Source organism: Gopherus evgoodei, chromosome 6, assembly GCF_007399415.2.
Source record: "Gopherus evgoodei ecotype Sinaloan lineage chromosome 6, rGopEvg1_v1.p, whole genome shotgun sequence".
Lineage (NCBI taxonomy): Eukaryota > Metazoa > Chordata > Testudines > Testudinidae > Gopherus > Gopherus evgoodei.
Genome location: NC_044327.1, coordinates 24,218,382 through 24,237,496, shown reverse-complemented (window position 1 = coordinate 24,237,496; position 19,115 = coordinate 24,218,382). Strand labels below are relative to the sequence as shown.

General features: G+C 43.5%; 1 protein-coding gene across 2 annotated transcripts in view; it reads left to right on the top strand.

Annotated features, from left to right (window-relative positions):
* The window catches only part of GLDC (glycine decarboxylase), a 69,012-nt gene that overhangs the window by 27,489 nt on the left and 22,408 nt on the right, over nt 1-19,115 (top strand). For both annotated transcript variants that reach the window (XM_030567535.1, XM_030567534.1), the window contains exons 9-17: nt 337-442; nt 2,197-2,336; nt 3,171-3,251; nt 3,974-4,071; nt 6,097-6,181; nt 6,274-6,315; nt 7,548-7,690; nt 10,239-10,314; nt 18,125-18,250. In XM_030567535.1, coding sequence (XP_030423395.1) covers nt 337-442; nt 2,197-2,336; nt 3,171-3,251; nt 3,974-4,071; nt 6,097-6,181; nt 6,274-6,315; nt 7,548-7,690; nt 10,239-10,314; nt 18,125-18,250 — 897 coding nt within the window. The remainder of the gene's footprint in view (nt 1-336; nt 443-2,196; nt 2,337-3,170; nt 3,252-3,973; nt 4,072-6,096; nt 6,182-6,273; nt 6,316-7,547; nt 7,691-10,238; nt 10,315-18,124; nt 18,251-19,115) is intronic.

The window sequence follows — 19,115 nt, the reverse complement described above, 5'->3', positions numbered from 1 at the left end:
CATATGGCTGGCTACAAAGATTAAGCTTACAGTTCACAGGTTTTTTTAGTCATTGAACCACTTAAACGCCAAAGGATCTTGAATTCATGAACAATGTTATTATTTAAAACTTTTGTAAATGCATAATTTAACAAGAAAAAGATATGTAGTTTTCCTATCTCTTAACTTTGTAGATTACGTAGAACTAAGTGTTTACCTTTTATTGATAGCTTTTTTTTTTTTTTTTTTAATATTGTGGATATATAGTTGACTTGGGACACTAAAGAAGCTGGTTATACTAAACTGCCAGCAATCAACCTTATGTGATTGTTCTTAAAATATGTTTGGACATTTTAGGCTCTTCTGGCTAACATGGCTGCCATGTATGGAGTCTATCATGGTTCGAATGGATTAAAGCACATTGCAAGAAGGGTGCACAATGCCACTTTAATCTTAGCTGAAGGTGAGTATTTAGCAATTAAAGGGGTAGATCTTACATCTTCACACCTTTTAAAGACACTGACCTTCTATTTTTTTGCCCACTGATGGTTTTAAGTGGCAGAAGAAATCCAAAATTTCTGCACCGAGTGTACGCCACCAGAGTCAGTATAATAATATTTAATGTTTTGTATATAAAGGTATTAACTAATCCCAACAGTACCACTATGATATACATATGCAAGTATTATCATTTTGGTTTTAGATTGGGAAACTGAGGAACAGAGGTTTGACTTGCTAGCCATTAATAGAGCCAAGACTCAAATCCTGGTCTCCCAACTAGCCATATTGTGCTTTAATAACTATACCATGCTGTCTCTCAAATAGAAATCTATAGGGAGTTTTGGCAATATCTGCGGAACTTCTTCAAAATCTGTAGAACTTTTTGAAAGGCTTATGCTTTCCTACTATTACCTGCCCATTCTATTAATCTATACTGGATGAGAAGACTCAGAAGTCACTAAAATATAGTTTAAATTTACAGATTAAATAGATTAGATTAGCTGAAGTGAAGGCTGTTCAATTTAATCTAATTTATGTAGAACACCGCACTGCTATAAACACTGAAATCCCAAAACGTATTGGCTGACTGCATTATGAACATGACTTGTACTCTGATTATTAAGAACAGGAAACTTCTTGATTGTTCAAATGAAAAAGATATTGAAATATTTGAATCTCATTCAAAAATCTGCAGTTCTGTTTTCTGTAGGATGTCTGTCTGCATTTAGGAGATAACTGCTGCACAGCTGGCTGGTTATATTGGCCGTATATGTCTGGTGCAACTATTGCTATTGATGTAGGCATTTAGGAGGTCATAACTGACCCTTCTGTAACTGGTGTTGGCAGATTTCAACTTGTAGTAAGAGCAATGCACCCTATGAGTTGACCACAGTTGTCAAATTGCCCTTGATGGGCCAGCTGTCTATAAAATGCTGGAGGGCTCAGCTCACTCTCTCCCAACAAGGTTCTGCTTGACTATTCTTGCTCTCTGTAGACACTTGTGATCTCAAAGTGAATGCTAGCTCTTACTAGCGATCAATAGGTTGTACATCGTTTCTGCTGCTCTTCTATATGGGACAGCTTCACCTGTGCTGGACCAGTAGGAGTACTATGGTAGGCTGCCCATTAATGTTCTTACGGCCATGTGCTCTAGAGCTGTTCTGATGAAATTTAGATAATCCTGTGGTAAAAATGATGACCGCTAGCTTACACTAATGCTGCTACCGCTGCTAATACACACAGAGCTGTGCTGGTGCTAGAGCAACAATGTAAAATCCTCTGTACTTGCAGCCCGTCCCTACTCTTAAGACTTGTGCGATCACAGGGAAGGTCTAAGCTTTTGGAATTCTCCTGTTCCAAGCCAAACTCCAGGAATACTTGCATCTTTATATTTGTGTAATGATTTGTCTGCATTTTTTTTTTTAAATATTGACAGTGGGGGAGAAAATACAAAGATCTATCTCTGTTATATTGAATTTAATAATGTCTTATTCAGTGCAAGTTCTCTTAGCATCTATGTACATTATAAAGAAAGCTCAGACATAAAGTATTACATGCAGAATTACACTTTGGTAGAAATACTGCTAGATTTTAGTGTCCCATGCATTCAGTGTAATGCTTCTTGTTAAAATAGTACTTACGTAAGAGGCAGATGCAGAGGGTGGGGAGAAGGAACCAATGAAGCATGGAATAGATGGAATTAACTTATTTCCTTAGGTCTTAAGCGAGCAGGTCACACATTGCAGCATGACCTGTTCTTTGATACCTTGAAGATCCAGTGTGGATGTGCAGTCAAAGAGGTCTTTGACAGGGCAGGTCAGCGGCAGATAAACTTTCGGATTTATAGTGATGGCACAGTAAGTCACAGAACCTTTCACAAATCTTACAGCATGGTTTTTGTGCAGTGAGAGTTTTCGGTCATTAAGTAGTATGGTGGCTATGAAGAAAGGAAAAAAGCTTTTTTTAAAGAAGTCTTTCTAGCAAGTTCAGATATGTTATTCCACAATTTTTTCCGTAAAATACTTTAAAATGGGATATAGAAACATGGAATTGCTTGGCAGCATACTGAATATTAATGAATTTTCCAAAATTGCTGTGTTTTTTTCTTCATGTTTTCTAATACTGTTTTTTTTTTTTTTTTTTCCCCCCCACCACTGGTGGGAACTTGCTGTACTCATTGAGGACTTCATGGAGAGACCTTTAAAACCTGTACTACATAAATAAGTTCCATACTTCAGCTGTGTTTGTTGTAGCCATATTTAAAGATAACTATAAACAGAAGCTGATTGCAAATCATTCAACATGCTCAGTAGGAACACAGAGCCTAATGAAGCCATGTCCCCTTTGTGGCATATAAAATGCGTAAGAACTGCATAGCCATAATATAATTAAATATGTAATCCAATTATTTTTAAATTCAGGGTAGCAATCTCAAACCCTGAAACTGTAAAGTGAACCTGGCATGGTTTAGGAAGAAAAAAGAATATAATCAAGAAATAATATGAATATAACTTCAGTTCCTAAAACTGCAATATAATTATTTGTAAATGAAATATTAATGGTTCAGGTACATAAAATGGAATGAAGATCATATATTGTGATGTGCAAAAACACAACACATGTAATGTAATCCCTGGTTTTGGTAACTATGAGTAACTGCTGCTACTCTCCCCCTTCCTTCCCCCCCATAGATTGGAGTGTCACTTGATGAAACTGTAACTGAGAGAGACCTGGATGACTTGTTGTGGATTTTTGGGTGTGAATCTTCATCTGTAAGTACAATATAGATAATCTAGAAATATTTAGAAGTGTTACTGCACATAAAATCTGTACTTCAGTGAGCTACAAAAATGTGTTAAACTATATTCGAGTCAAGAATATTATTAAAAAATCCTAGTCGCTCAGTTCTCTGGGCTCCCTCATTCCTCCTGTGGACTCTGCTAGTTTGGCTTAGATAGTGAGCTCTGGTGCAGGGACTGTCTGTATTTTGTATGTTGTACAGGATTGAACACATTGTCAGTGCACAATTAAATGGTAATTTCAGATTTCTCTTTTGCAGAAGAGATAAGGATGAGGGTTACCGAGTAATGCCATGCTCTGGGAGTATGCCACTTAATCCCCTTGTTTAACCTAGACATCTTGTGATTCAGGGCACTATTTATTTTTGGGATTGGAACCTCGGGTTTGGCAGTGCTCCCTCAGTGGCCTTCAGGAAGTATGTCACACTGACTCCACCCACAATACTTGGTAATTAGCAATAGTGCTCCTCTAGTGTGAATTAGTGAGGTTTCTGTTAAACTTTTTCTTAATGTCAGAAGTGTTATGGATGCATTACAGGTGTATACGTTGATAAAAACCTGTCAGTGTTGGTAATAAGATGGCAGTGTACTTCAGCTAACTCCGATAACTGTGTAACTTGTTGAGAGAAGTAATTTAATAATTTTTCTGTGAAGATGTCTTATTTAATCACTTCATATTTACCTGCTTGTCAAAGGAGTTGGTTGCTGAGAGTATGGGAGAAGAAACAAGGGGCATTCTGAGTAGTTCATTTAAGAGGACTTCCAAATTCTTGACACATCCAGTATTCAACAGGTTTGTGAAGTTTATTCCCACAGCAGATTTTCAGTTCTTATAGAGATTTGACACGTTTCCTGCCCCCTCCCTTCCCTCTTTAGTACTCTGAGAAGGTTGTACTGAAGACTCTCACCTTATAGCATCCATTTACTTATATTCCAGTGTTCATCCTGAGATAGCACTGTCACAGAGTTCCCGGGCAATGCTTTGGAACTGCTCCCCACAAACCAGTCAGGACTTTGGGGAGCCTCCTTTCCCTTGGAGCAGACTGTTTTCAGGGCAAGAAGCTTACATGGGTTCACCTTCCTGGGTCTGACCTTAGAGCATTCAGCATATGCCCCTCCATGCACTTTCCACAGCAAGTTTGCCCAGGTGTGGTCCTGGGGAAGCCAGAGGGTCCTACACCCCCACTTTGCTGTCAGACATGACTCTTAGCCAGCTAGTAAAACAGAGGTTTATTAAATGACAGGAACACGGTTTAAAACGGAGCTTGTAGGTACAGAGAACAGGATCCCTTAGCCGGGTCCATTTTGGGGGCCCAGCGAGCCAGACAACCCCGTCTGCTCTCACTTTGCATCCCTAGCCAGCTCCCAAATGAAACCCCCTCCAGCCCCTCCTTCTCTGCTGAGTTCTTTCCTAGGCCAGGAGGTCACCTGACCTCTTTGTTCTCCCACACCTTTAGCATCCCCTTGCAGGGGGAAGGGCCCGGCCATTAGTTGCCAGGAGACAGAGTGTCAGCCAGAAACTGAGGCACCCACACAGTATTCAGAGGAAACATTAAGAACATTCATCACAAGCACTTCAATACTAAACATCTATTTTTAGTCACTTGTATCCAATTTTTTTTTTTGGTAGGGTTTTGCAAACCCTTCTTGCTCTGGTCTGAACCAAGCTAAGCAATATATTTTTTGTCCTTTTGTGGTATGCATGTGTTCGTACCAGCTTGGTTTCCATAGATGTTTGTGTCCATCGTTTGTGTGTGTTTACCAAATTAGCACACTTCTTATTTTCATATTTCATTACTCCTGGGGGAATTCTGCACTACTGTGCAATACAGAATTTTGTGGAAATCAATGTTGTATGGACAGAATTTCCTTTTTCCACAACAGAAATGGGCTGAAGTGCTGCTAGCTGCCACTAAGGGCTCCTAGATCTGGCAGAGCCCAGATTGCAAATAGAAGACAAGGTCGGGGGTGGGGAAGGGAATTGGAGGGCTCCCAGCACACCCTGAAAGAAGGATGTGGTGGTGTGCAGGAAATTCTGTGCAAGCCTGGGACCCAGCATCAGGCTGTTTCTCACTCTAGATCCTGGGCTCTAGGAGGGTAGGGAATGTGAGTATCTGGGCTGGGGGATGGTGGTTGCAGCTGGCCTCTGGGGTAGAGGCGGTCTGAGTGGCTAGGCTCGGGCCGGGGGCAAGGGGAGAAGAGGGATGTGAGTGTCTGACCCCCTGGCTGGGCTCTGGGGGGGGGAGGGGGCAGAGAAGCAGGAACTGGTTTGTCATGTGGAGTTTATTTAATTCTCTACTCCTGGGGGAATTTTTGTGTGTCTGTATTGTTACAGGTATTTTGAAATCAATTACCCAAATAATTGAAACTGGCATGATTATATAGTGTTGTTTTGACAAATAACATTTGCAGAATTTTGCAAAATTTTAAAATATTGTATGCAGAATTTTAATTTTTTGGTGCAGAATTCCCCCAGGAGTAATATTTGAAAACTTAGTATGTCAGAAGATTTGAACAGTTTTATTCTATATTCATAGTGATGGTATATTTCTGACCTAATGGCAGTAAAGGAGATGTACCAAATACTTTTAATCAGAACTGAATATTCTGGTTTGACTTGCCAGCCAGGAAATACTGGTGTATTAGGTACTTGTCTGCATATCTTGTTTATGAAAGACTAAAATTAAATACAAAAAGAAAGTGGCTCTTATCCATTGTGAATTCTTAGTCAGTTCCTATAGTGGAGCACTTCTTTATGTGTCATCCAGCTTGTGTAGGTAAACTGCTTGCCCTAACGCCACATTTTGTTTTCCTCCAGCTATCACTCTGAAACGAATATTGTCCGGTATATGAAAAGATTAGAAAACAAAGATATTTCCCTTGTTCACAGCATGATTCCTTTGGTAGGTATTTTCTTAAAAAATAAATGAAATCGGGTGATTATTAGGCTCTCTCTGGAGGGATAGTGACTGAATATATTCTTATTATTTTTTAGGGATCCTGCACAATGAAGCTTAATAGTTCATCTGAACTTACAGTAAGTTCATCTGATAGAATTATTCCTTGTTTAAGACCAGCCCAGAGTAAACTGCCTAGTCAGTCAAACAGACATAGTACATATAGACATTGAATTTTATTGTCTTAAATGACCTAAACTTTAATGTTTTAGGGTGGGATTTTCAATTGGAGCAGAGTTGAACCAACACTGAGGGTGTGTTTTTTTTAATTCCATTCCAAGACAACTTTTGTCTTGTTTAAATTGAACATATTTCTACATGCTTTCTTACTGACTTTTGTCTGGGATTTTTAAAAGATGCTTAAGAGTTAGATATCCAACTCCTATTAAATTTCCATAGCATTTGGACACCTAAGGCCTCTTGAAAATCCTACCCTAAAATGTTATGAATGTGATGTTAATAACATGGGTGTGATTAAAGGAATAGGTTTTTTAGCTCTCTGAAGAAGGGTCTGTCTCTACTATTTGTATAGTGCCTCGCACAATCTTGATCCTGATTGGGGTCTTTTGACACTACTGTAACGAAAGCGCTCAATAATAATAATTAATACAAATAATCCAAATATCCTATTTACCTGGTCACCATATGACAGGATAATCTCCTTTGTTTAATTTCTGAAACCAGTCAATGAAACTAGCCAGAGACTCCAGCTGGTAGGAATAGCTGCAGCCAAAGCAGGGAACGTCAGGCATTCGGATAACTTTCTATAGTTTTGACTGGACTTTCTCTGCCTTGTGCTGATTGGCTCTTTGTTCCAACCCTCTTCCTCCCCTCCCCTCAGTCTCTTTACCGTTGCTGCGCTCCACACTTTCTCCTCTTACCCTCTTCTCCCTGCTTTGCCCCATCCCTCCTTCTTCCATTTACCTTATCCCTCTAATTAACCCTCCGCCCCCCGTAAATTGTGGAACTAACATGACAGTTGTTTGTTGCATAGCTTACTCTGTTACATCCCTTTTCCCCACCCCGTTTGTTTGGATTATCAGCTCTTTGGGGTGAAGACTGTTGGCTACTTGTTTTGTTTAGTTCCTAGCACAATGGAGCCCCACAGAGTGCTTGCCTGTAGAGTTCTGGGAGTAAAACACCATCAGCACCACCTAATCAGAGTTTAGAGGCTCCAGTTAACAGCAGAAGATTATTACTCAGACCTAGGTATCTCTGGTCTTCTCCCTCATCATTAACCCTTTTCACTCCAAACATACTGTTTACAAACTCAATCTCTTGTTACAGCTCAGTATTTTTTTTTCCCCTTTAGCCTATCACATGGAAAGAATTTGCTAATATCCATCCCTTTGTGCCTCTAGACCAGGCTCAAGGGTACCAGCAACTTTTCAGGGAGCTCGAGAGGGATCTGTGTGAGATCACAGGCTATGACAAAATCTCCTTCCAACCAAACAGGTGGGGACTCTTTCACTAGACATCCACTCCCTGATGTGGCTTAACAAAAAATTAATCTGTTTCTAGAAAATGGTTTGCTGTCAAAGGGTTGGAGGCAGGAGTGCTCCCAGACATCTTTGACATGGTACATACCGTCCATCCCTGTGGAGCCATCTTTGCTTCAGCCACTGGCCCTAGCATCTCTCCTGCTAAGTCTGTGTCATGCTCTGCTTCCGTCTTTCAGCTGGGCCCACCCAGGCACTGTGTCACTCTGCATTCCTGAGAGGTTGAAAAGCTGCTGGAAATGGGGTGAGGTCAGGCAGGCTCCTGAAGAGAGCCCTGGTGAAGGAGCCAGCCCCATGGCAGCATCAAGGAGAAGCACTATCCACTCAGGTATGGCCGCACTGCACCTCCATCATGACAGGGACTGTTGGGACAACCTGAGCGGTGCTGCAGCCCCTATGCACCAGTTCATATCATCACTCACTCAATTTTGTACTTCCTTCACTCCATCATGATGGAAGGCCAGTTGGGGCTAAACCTGAGTGGGCAGGGGAATCACCAGGGCTGCTACTCCTCACCACTGCCAATGATATGTACTGTGAGTATACACAGTGGGCTGTGGGCATCCCTAATTGGAGGGGATCTAAGGGTTAGCTTCTTCCACAGCTATACTGCCTGAATGCAAGACTCCAGCATTGAGGCTTCAGTGAGGCAATAGTATTAGAGAATCTTAATCTGGCAATGTTTTCTTCTACACGTTTGAGGGTCAGGATGAATGACAGACCAATCTTGCCCTTTCCTCACCCCTTTCAAGTTCACTTTGATGTTTCGAGTCTCTTCTTTGTTTTTAATGCTCTTCTCTTCATTTTCGAGGTAGAGCTTGTCAGATGGATGAGGCAGCCTTTGGCTAAACAAGTGCTGCTTCAGACAGAGAATTCTGCGGGGATGGTGGTGCTTGGGAGAGACTCTATCATACAGGGCTAAGTGAATCTCATTGTCCCCTTTTCAAGTGGGCAAGGGTGGTTTGCCAAATCTCATATTTGAGGGGTTGGTGAGCCATTTAATCTGCCCTGCTGGCAATAACTAGCGGTGAGCACAGGGGTGATTGTGTTGCTTTGGTGGAATGAGAGCAGGGGAGCACAGTGTGTGCTGATTGCTCCAGGTGTACTATCCTACCCCTTTCTGGAAAACTTGGGGTGCTTTATCCTATTTTCCCTCAGCCCCATGATCACTGTTGCTCTCTGAAGCAGCAATGTTCTCATGCAAATACTGCCTCCGTGCTGCTGCTATCATTTTCTGATAGCACTAATGGGAGGAAGGCTCTTTACTGATTCTAGAAAGTGTATATAGAGAGAGACTTAGATTGGGGCCCTCAAATGATCTAAAATAAACTAACACAAAGGTTGACCTGTCACTCAAACTGGCCCTCTCATCCTAAAGGTAAGGAATGTCAGACACACCTGAATACTTTGTTCACTGAAATAATGGGATAAATTCAGGCATACGATGAATTCTTTCTCAGTGTTTAGAAGATACATGAACATTTCTTTTCACTTCACAGGTGATCTAGATAATCATTTGGTCCCCCATTCCAAATGCCACACAATGGCCTATAACCATCCTGACTGAGAAGCTAGCTCGATGTGATTCTTCCCTGGGCTGGGTGGAGTCAGTTGATTGAATAATAAATTGTTTTAATTCCTTACAACACACCTGAGCTGAGCACTGAAGTATAACATCCCTTAATTTCTGTCCACTGACAAAATCACCATGGGCTGATTTTTACTGTCTAATAGTGCAACAAGCTGCCAGGCAGGGAATAGGAATGAGCCCACAGCCAGGGGTTTGGGCTTTTTGGAACTAGGTGTGTTGAGGAAGTTAAGAAGCACATCAGCAAAGCTCTTGGAATAGTGCTATTTTGAATACTGTTGGAGAAGCCAGCAGCTACATAACTTAAATTCTTTTGAAAATGCTCTTCATTAATATGCAAAGTTTTATGAGGCTAGAGAATCTCTAGGGTTTTACTGTAGTAGTGAGTACTGTTATCCTGTGTAGTGAAACTATAATCACTCATTTCATGCCAAATATACTGAAATGATGTCTTCTGCCTCTTTAAATGATTGTAAAGGGATTCCAGTTCCTGGATCTCCGTTATGCTGTAATGCTTTATCCAGGCCTTCTATTCTCGATGGAACAGCATCTCTGTACTCACTGTGTGTGTGTGTAATTTTTTTTCCGCTAGTTAAAGTAATATTATGTGGTTAGAAATGGGGATTCTATTCAGTACCTACAATGTTGTTGCAGTCCTAGTGCTGATAGAATAAAAGCTAGTGACATCACTATAATATGTTTCACCTAGTATGTGTGATAAACTGTGCACTTGTCTGGTATCTCCTGTGCATGTGCAGCTTACCACATAGATTGTATTTGTATTTGTTCTTTATGAACTACTTAAACTTGCTCAAATCCACCAAGAATGGCTTGAGCAAGAATGGTTTTAATGTTACCAACAGTACTACACAGACATTCTAGTTCATACTTTATAATGGGGTTTGTGTTCTTGCAGTGGGGCCCAGGGTGAATATGCTGGATTGACTGCAATCAAGGCTTACTTAAATGCAAAAGGAGAACATCATAGAAATGTAAGTGTAAAACTGTCTGAGACATAACTCTTTGTGGAGCAAATGGTTTGGAGAATGTGTTCTAGAGGAAGAGGGTCCAGTGGTTAGGTTGGTAGCCTGAGATTTGGGAAACCTAGAGTCCTTGTTCTGCCAAAGAATTCATGGGTGACCCTGGCCAAGTCACTTAGGCTGTGCCTTAGTTCCCTACATAGAACAAAAGGTAACAGCACTTCTCTACCTCACAATGTGTTGTCATGATAGTCCCACAATATTTGACGTATTGATCAAATACTACAAGAATACAAGCCGTATAAGTACCAAAGGTAAGTTCAGGTTTGACCAGGGCCATAACTAGGGCGCGGTGAGTGGGGCAGCCACCCACGGTGCAGAGCCGCCCAGGGTACAACAGTGGGGTGGCACCATAAGTGGCACAAGTCTTCCATTTTTAGAGAGGCTTGCACGCGAGTGCTGAAAGCTCCCTAGAAATGGGAGGAGCCACTGGCACCCAGACCGTGGCCCTTTCCCCACTCCACCTCTCCCCCAAGGCCACCCCCACCACCCGCTCCTCTCTGCCACAGAGGCAGTGGGCTGACACATCTCCAAAGGGAGCTGATCCACGCTGTATCCACAGCATTTGCTCTCCTGCATGGCCAGCCCTTTTTGGTGGCAGCTTAGGCTCCCCAAGCCTCTTATATATGCTGTCCATGGGTGAAGCACAGGATTGGGCCCAGCAGCATCAGGTTCTCTCTCCCCACTGCCCCATGGATGCTGCTGTGCCTGCTCTCTGCCAGAGCCCAGGGTGCTCAGAGCCCCACCTCCCCGCAGGAATACAGCCCTGGGACCCTCACTGGAGCAGGCTCTCTTCAGTGCTAAGACCACAGCAGCAGGTTTCTAAGTGCCCTGGGTGGTGGGAAGAGCTGAAGGAGGAAGAGCTGTGCGCTACATGCAGCCACATTCTGGCATGTCTGGGGTGCCACATGAGGAGTAGGTTCAGGGGGCCAGGACCACAAGGGAATGCAGGGGTTAGGGGAGAAGGGGTGTGTGGGAGGGGAGGGCCAGGGTCAGGGGTGAAGTGGGGTGCAGGAGGGGAAGGCAAGGGTTAGGAGTGAAGCGGGGGTGCAGGACGGGAGTGGACTAATACCTGCATGTTCTCAATCTGAAATTTCCAGAGCCCTGAGACACAACTTGTTAGTCTTACTGTCTTTAACGCTACTAAAATTGAACATTCATAACATAATCTACCTCCAAAAAGAATTCCTTCCTGTCAACTGTGACAAAGTTCCTCCTCTACCTTGGTGGGTCCTGCGCTTATTGGCAGATTTGCTCACCTCAGTGATCTCCCCCACAGTCTAGATCAGCTCCTCCTGTGTCTGATCAGGAGTTGGGAGGTTTGAGGGGAACCCAGGCCCACTATCTACTCTGGGTTCCAGCCCAGGACCCTGTGGATTTGCAGCTGTCTATAGTACCTCTTGTAACAGCTGCATGACAGCTACAACTCCCTGGGCTACTTCCCCATGGCCTCCTCCAAACACCTTCTTTATCCTCACCACAGAACCTTCCTCCTGGTGTCTGATAACACTTGTACTTCTCAGTCCTCCAGCAGCACAGCCTCTCACTCTCAGCTCCTTGTGCCTCTTGCTCCCAGCTCCTCACACGTACTTCCTCTCCTCTGGCTCCTCCCCCATCTGACTGGAGTGAGCTCCTTTTGAAACCCAGGTGCCCTGATTAGCCCGCCTTGACTGGCTGCAGGTGATCTAATAAGCCTGTCTGCCTTAATTGGTTCTAGCAAGTTCCTGACTACTCTAGGGCAGACCCTGCTCTGATCACTTGGGGAACAGAAAACTACTCATCCAGTGACCAGTATATTTGCCCTCTACCAGACTCCTGTACCCCACTGGCCTGGGTCTGTCACACAACATACACCCTTAAATTGATATAATAATGTTTCTTTCATAGAATTACAGGGAAAAATCCCTACTTCTTAAGGAAATAGTTTTAAATAGTGGGCAATTATTTATCTGTAAAATAAATCTAATAATAAACAAGTTACAATGGTACCTCAGATCCCCTAAGGGGCACATGGAAGAACATGAAAAAACAGCTTAACCACCATAGCAGGCATCTAGAAGAACATTTTCTCATTGTATTTAACCATTATGCTACCGACTAGAGCAAGCAGTAAAGCAGAAGTGGGCAAATTACAGCCCACGGGCCAGATCCAGCCCTCAGGGTTTTGGGGTTTTCTGTATACCCAAGACAGTTCTCTGTATAACTCTGAGTTCCTCTGTGCTCATAAGTATCCAGAAAGGATGATGATTGTGCAGACAGGCTTTTGAAGGAGCTTCCTTTCTAAAGTTACTTAGATCAGCACGTGCGAGGTATTAGTGAAATCAAAATAATTTTGCAGTAGAATGACTGGTAGTATATTATGTGGTGGACTATAGTAATGTTCTTTAAAATTGTGTTTTTTCTGTTGCATATGGGCTTTTTTCACTTGTATATCTTAGTCTGCAATGCAGTTCATGGTGTGATAGCTTTAATGAAGAATTGCTGTTTTGGGGAAGCAATCACTTGACAGCAAAAACTGTCTCTGGTCTTGATTGGACAAACTATTCTTTTTCTGGATTTCCATGGCATTAAGATTTTAAATCAGACCGTTTTTAAAGTAATGTTAATGTTCTTGTCACTTAATAATGGATTCCTCACTGAGGGATCAAATTATTTTTTTCTTTCTATGGGTATGTCTACACTATGGGATTATTCCGATTTTACATAAACCGGTTTTGTAAAACAGATTGTATAAAGTCGAGCGCACGCAGCCACACAAAGCACAATAATTCGGTGGTGTGCGTCCATGGTCCGAGGCTAGCATCAATTTCTGGAGCGTTGCACTGTGGGTAGCTATTCTGTAGCTATCCCATAGTTCCCGCAGTCTCCCCCGTCCCTTGGAATTCTGGATTGAGATCCCAGTGCCTGATGGGGCAAAAATAATTGTCGCAGGTGGTTCTGGGTAAATGTCGTCTGTCCTTCCTTCGGGAAAGCAACGGCAGACAATCATTTCGCGCCCTTTTTCCCTGGATTCCTTGGCAGACGCCATAGCACGGCAACCATGGAGCCCGTTCAGCTTTTTTTTTTTTACTATCACCGTATGTGTACTGGATGCCGCTGACAGAGGCGATACTCCAGCGCTATACAGCAGCATTCATTTGCCTTTGCATGACAGCAGAGACGGTTATCAGTCGTTCTGTACCGTCTGCTGCTGTCATGGGTGCACCTGGCTGAGGTCGGCCGGGGGCGCAAAGACAAAAATGGGAATGACTCCCTGAGTCAATCCCTCCTTTATGGTATCTAAAAATAGTCAGTCCTGCCTAGAATATGGGGCAGGTGTACTAGAGAACCAGTGTATCAGAGAGCACAACCGCTCCATGTCAGATCCCGCAGAAATGATGAGCTGCAAGCCATTCTAGGGGGTGTCCCTGCAACAACCCCACCCGTTGCTTCCCTCCTCCCCAAACCTTCCTGGGCTACCGTGGCAATGTCCCCCCCATTTGTGTGATGAAGTAATAAAGAATGCAGGAATAAGAAACACTGACTTGTTACTGAGATAAAATGAGGGGGAGGCAGCCTCCAGCTGCTATGATAGTCCAGGCAGAACATTAAGCGGTGTGGGGGAGAGGAGCCCAGCATCCCACTGCTATGATAGTCCAGGCAGTACAAAATCTTTTCTTTACACATGAAAGGGAGGGGGATGATGGAGCTCAGCCCCCAGTTGCTATGATGAGGATGGTTACCAGCCGTTCTGTACCATCTACCAGGAATGACCGGGAGTCATTCCTATTTTTACCCAGGCGCCCCCGGCCAGCCTCACCTGAGGCCAGCCAGGAGCACTCACGGGCTGATGATGACGATGGATAGCAGTCATATTGTACTGTCTGCCACCGGGAAGGGGAGGGGAGCAGATACTGCTCTTCACTGCCGCAGCATCGCGTCTACCAGCAGCATTCAGTAGACATAGGGTGACATTGAAAAAAGTCAAGAAACGATTTTTTTCCCTTTTCTTTCACAGGGGAGAGGGGGTACATTGACGAGCTATACCCTGAACCACCCAGGACAATGTGTTTGACCCTACAGGCATTGGGAGCTCAGCCAAGAATGCAAATACTTTTCAGAGACTGCTGGGAACTGTGGGATGGCTGGAGTCCTCAGTACCCCCTCCCTGCATGAGAGTCCATTTCATTCTTTGGCTTTCCGTTATGCTTGTCACGCAGCACTGTGCTGTGGACTCTGTATCATGCCTGGAGATTTTTTTCAAATGCTTTGGCATTTCGTCTTCTGTAACGGAGCTCTGATAGAACAGATTTGTCTCTCCATACAGCGATCAGATCCAGTATCTCCCGTACAGTCCATGCTGGAGCTCTTTTTGGATTTGTGACTGCATCGCCACCCGTGCTGATCAGAGCTCTACGCTGGGCAAACAGGAAATGAAAATCAAAAGTTCACGGGTCTTTTCCTGTCTACCTGGCCACTGCATCCGAGTTCGGATTGCTGTCCAGAGCGGTCACAATGGTGCACTGTGGGATACCGCTTGGAGGCCAATACCGTCTATTTGCGGCCACACTAATCCTAATCCGATATGGTAATACCGATTTTAGCGCTATTCCTCTCGTTGGGGAGGAGTACAGAAACTGATTTAAAGAGCCCTTTATATCAATATAAAGGGCCTCGTGTGGACAGGTACAGCGTTAAATCGGTTTAACGCTGCTAAAATCGGTTTAAACGTGTAGTGTAGACCAGGCCTGAGTCTGGAAAGCAGCTAGGTACAATCTTTATGGAGTTCAATATTTAAAGATCGCCCATAGCAGGCTTTCAGGGTTAGAACAGAGCTGAAGAGGAGAAGAAGCGGGTTGTCAGGGTCAGCTTCCTGGCAGGGCCGGCTCTAGCTTTTCTTCCGCCCCAAGCGGCCTCCCCCCCCCCCACTCCAAAAAAAAAAAGAGTGGTGGCACTTCAGCAGCAGCTCAAACACACCGCTTCTTCGGTGGCGGGTCCTCCCTCTCTTCCTCCTCGGTGGCAATTTGGCGGCAGCTCAAAGAGGAAGAGAGGGAATGAGGGACCCGCCACCGAATTGCTGCCGAAGACCTGGAGGTGCCGCCCCTTTGAATTGGACACCATATGCACCTGCTTCCTACACTGGTCCATGGAGCCGGCCCTGCTTCCTAGCAGCAGGATGCCCACTATGTTTCTTACAAATTTTAGAATGATGAGGAAGGAAGCATTTGTTAAGATTACAAAAACTTTGTCAATTGAAATTAACACTTGGACTTCTTTTGAAACTTGTTACACAGCAGTGTCTGTCTCAAGTTGTTTCTTTTTTTTATATAAAGGTACTTCAGTGCTTACATTTCTCCAGTGAGCCTAAGATATGTATTTCACTTAAACATACACACAAATTTTGTTCTTTCTACGTAATCTGGTGTGCATGATCTTTCCCAGTTTCTGTAAAAGCTGGCACTGTATCTTATTATCTACGGCTATCTTAAAGTTCAAATGTGATGTGCACAGCTGTGGTGTATCTGGCTTTTTGCAGTGGCTGAATATGAAAGCAAATGAATCTGACCAAAAGCTCTCTTCAGAGCAAGCCTCCTTTTGATTTGGTGCCCCCTTGTGGGAAAAATATTCTGAGAGATGCAAGCAGCCATCATCACATCTAATCATTTACACTTTACACCAAGTGATTGTAAAACACTACCCAGCCATAATGTAACATTATATATCCACTCTGTAATTATGCAGCACAATTGCAAATGACTATATAAGGTGCAGTACAGTGGAGAATTGGGCCCCTTACATTCTTTTCAGTACACCTGGAGATGTTAAATGTTACATTTTATATATCGCTGCAAACAGGGCAGTTATCTTGGCGCCATAGTAGATTCTCTTTTATTAAGTTTTTTGGATTTCACTTTTTAAAAATTGGCTATTTTTATTAACATTTGGTTTGTAATTTATATGGTGTAAAAGCAGAAATCTTAACTGTTGCAGCACTTCATTTAATTTGAAAGCATATTACTTATTGACTGTAAGGCACTTCATTATAAGCTACTTTAACTCAATTAAAATTAAGTAGCTTTATTTACATACTCATTTTAATTATAAAATTCATCTGTTTAATCCAGAGTTGAGGTTTACAAGAAAGGCATCACTATGTATAAAAGTAGACTTGGTTTAATGATTTGCAGAGAATACTAACGCAGCATCACTGGATGTTGGTCGGGGTGGGCAGACCATGACCCTTGTGCCAGAGCCATTTTAAGGTGGCCTACGAGCTCCCGCCGAGGAGCAGAGTCTGGGGCTTGCCTTGCTCTAGCACTCCAGCCAGGGAGCAGGGTTGGGGGTCGCACCATGCAGCTCCTAGAAGCCGCGGCATGGTTCCGCTCCGGCTTCTACATGCTCCAGTGGTCCCCTCTGGCGCTCCAATGGGAGCTGCAGGGGCGGTGCCTGCAGATGGGGCAGTGTAAAGAACTGCCTGGCCATGCCTCCGCATAGGAGCCAGAGAAGAGACATGCCGCTGCTTCCAGGAGCCACTTGGGGTAAGCGCTGCTCGGAGCCTGCACCCCTGAGCCTCTCCTCACACCCCAACCTCCTGCCCCAGCCCTGATCCCCCTCCCGCTCTCCAAATCCCTCAATCCCAGCCTAGAGCACCCTCCTGCACTCCAAAACTCTCATCTCCAGCCCCACTTCAGAGCCCACAACCTCAGCCAGAGCCTTCCCACGCCGCTGCCCTAGCCCTTAGCCCCCTCCCGTCCTCCGAATCCCTTGGTTCCAGCCTAGAGCATCCTCCTACACCCCAAACTCCTCAACCCCACCCCAGAGCCTGCACACACACACACACCCGCATTCCACTCTCCCACCCTAGCCTGGAGCCCCCTCCCACACCCTGAAGTCCTCATTTCTGGCCCCACCCCAGAGCCCTCAACCTCTCCCGCACCCCAACCCCAATTTTTTGAGCATTCATGGCCCGCCATACAATTTCTATTCCCAGATGTGGCACTCAGGCCAAAATGTTTGCCCACCCCTGACATTGGTAATGAATTTGAAAAATGTTTGTATCTAATTCTTCTACAAAGTGGTGGAGTTTTAGTAAAATTGGCTAACAAATTTGTCAACTAAATTCATAAATGCATAAAAGCAGCTGAGTTTTATTTATGCTCATGTACATTCAGTAATGAGATAAAAACACTTTCAGTGTAGGTAATTTAATCTTCAAATTATTCCTAGTTTGCATTTTTTTTAAATTGGAAAACTGCTCATACGGACAATAAAACTCAAAGATTTCTCTGTTACATCCAGATACCGTGATTCTTTAGAAGCTCTGTCTTGCATCCAGAGATCAAACACAGACGTGACTAGGAAGTGAGAGTTGGGAGGTACAGTAGAGAGCTTTTCAATCTTCAAATGAGATTGAAATTCGGATATGTTTACTCCAGGGTGTGTGTGTGTATAGAGGTTGACTAACGTCTCGAAACTAGTGTGTAATAAATAATTCCTTCTGAGATGAAATATAAACCACATGCAAGTAGAACCTTATAATGGAAGTGTTTCTTCAAAAGTGGCCCTCAGTGTAAGGAATACTCAGTAAATGAACAGTTAATATGGTAATAGGTTTTATGTAAACATTTTGCTGTATGAAAATTGTGTTGAATTCTTGTAATACAAGTAGTGCTTGTACCTTTTCTGGAGGTCTGATAACAAAATGCACCTTTTGATGGGTTTTACTGCATTGGGCTCTCATGGTTGGTCAGTGTAATTAGGACTTACATTTTTCCCCACTCAGGTTTGTCTTATTCCTAAATCTGCTCATGGTACCAACCCAGCAAGTGCCCAAATGGCAGGGATGAAGATTCAGCCAGTCGAGGTGGATAAAAATGGAAACATTGATATTGCCCATCTAAAAGCAATGGTGAGTGTCACATCTGCTGTTTATTTTGGGGGGTGGGAACTTTCCCTCTGGGTAATGGATTGTTAGCAGCTGTATCAGATTTTCTGTTATGTGGGAAAACGGTGCAAATAAATAATAGATACTTGCTTTAAAAGAAGAATAAATCCTTCTTCCTTTTCTTGTTTTTTGAGACACAAGCCATTAAATTTGTAAGCCCTCTTTAAATTTGTGGATCCTTTTGTGTAGAAATGGTTGAAAGAGTATACATTGTAGCTTCTTTCATGGCAGAGTTGTTGGGTTCCCGCTTCCCCCCCCCCCCGCCTTCCTGTGTTCAGTATCTGAAGTGAATGAAGCATATTCATGTGATTCTCAAACATTTGTAGCTGCACTTTAACCTTCATCTACTGAAGAGCAGTCTCATGGCTGGGTAAGATGTTGCTAGGCAACTGCCTCTGCATCTCTGAATAGATTGGCTGCAGATGAAGCTAAAGAAGTAGCAGAATATATTTAAAATATATTATGGAGCTGTTAGGTTTTGAAATTATCATTGCATCATTGCCACTGAAGGAAAAAAAGACTGACAGGCAATTTCCTAGAAAATGTGAGAGACCAATTTTGTTAACCAATGAATGCAGCTGGTTTAAAATATCTCTCAAATGTGATTAAACTTACGTTTCTCGTTCAAGTGATTGTGCGCACATACGTTACACTGTAGATGTGTGCATCCCCAATGCATTCGAGTTAGAGACTTTTGCCAGCAGCACACGTGCCCCTGCCATCCTTATGTGCGGAACTGAGGGCATAAAAAGGGCTTGGCCACCGCCTTCCTCTCAGTTCCTTCTTACCACCTATGGCAAGAGTTGGGGCTCCCCACCACTCTTGAGCC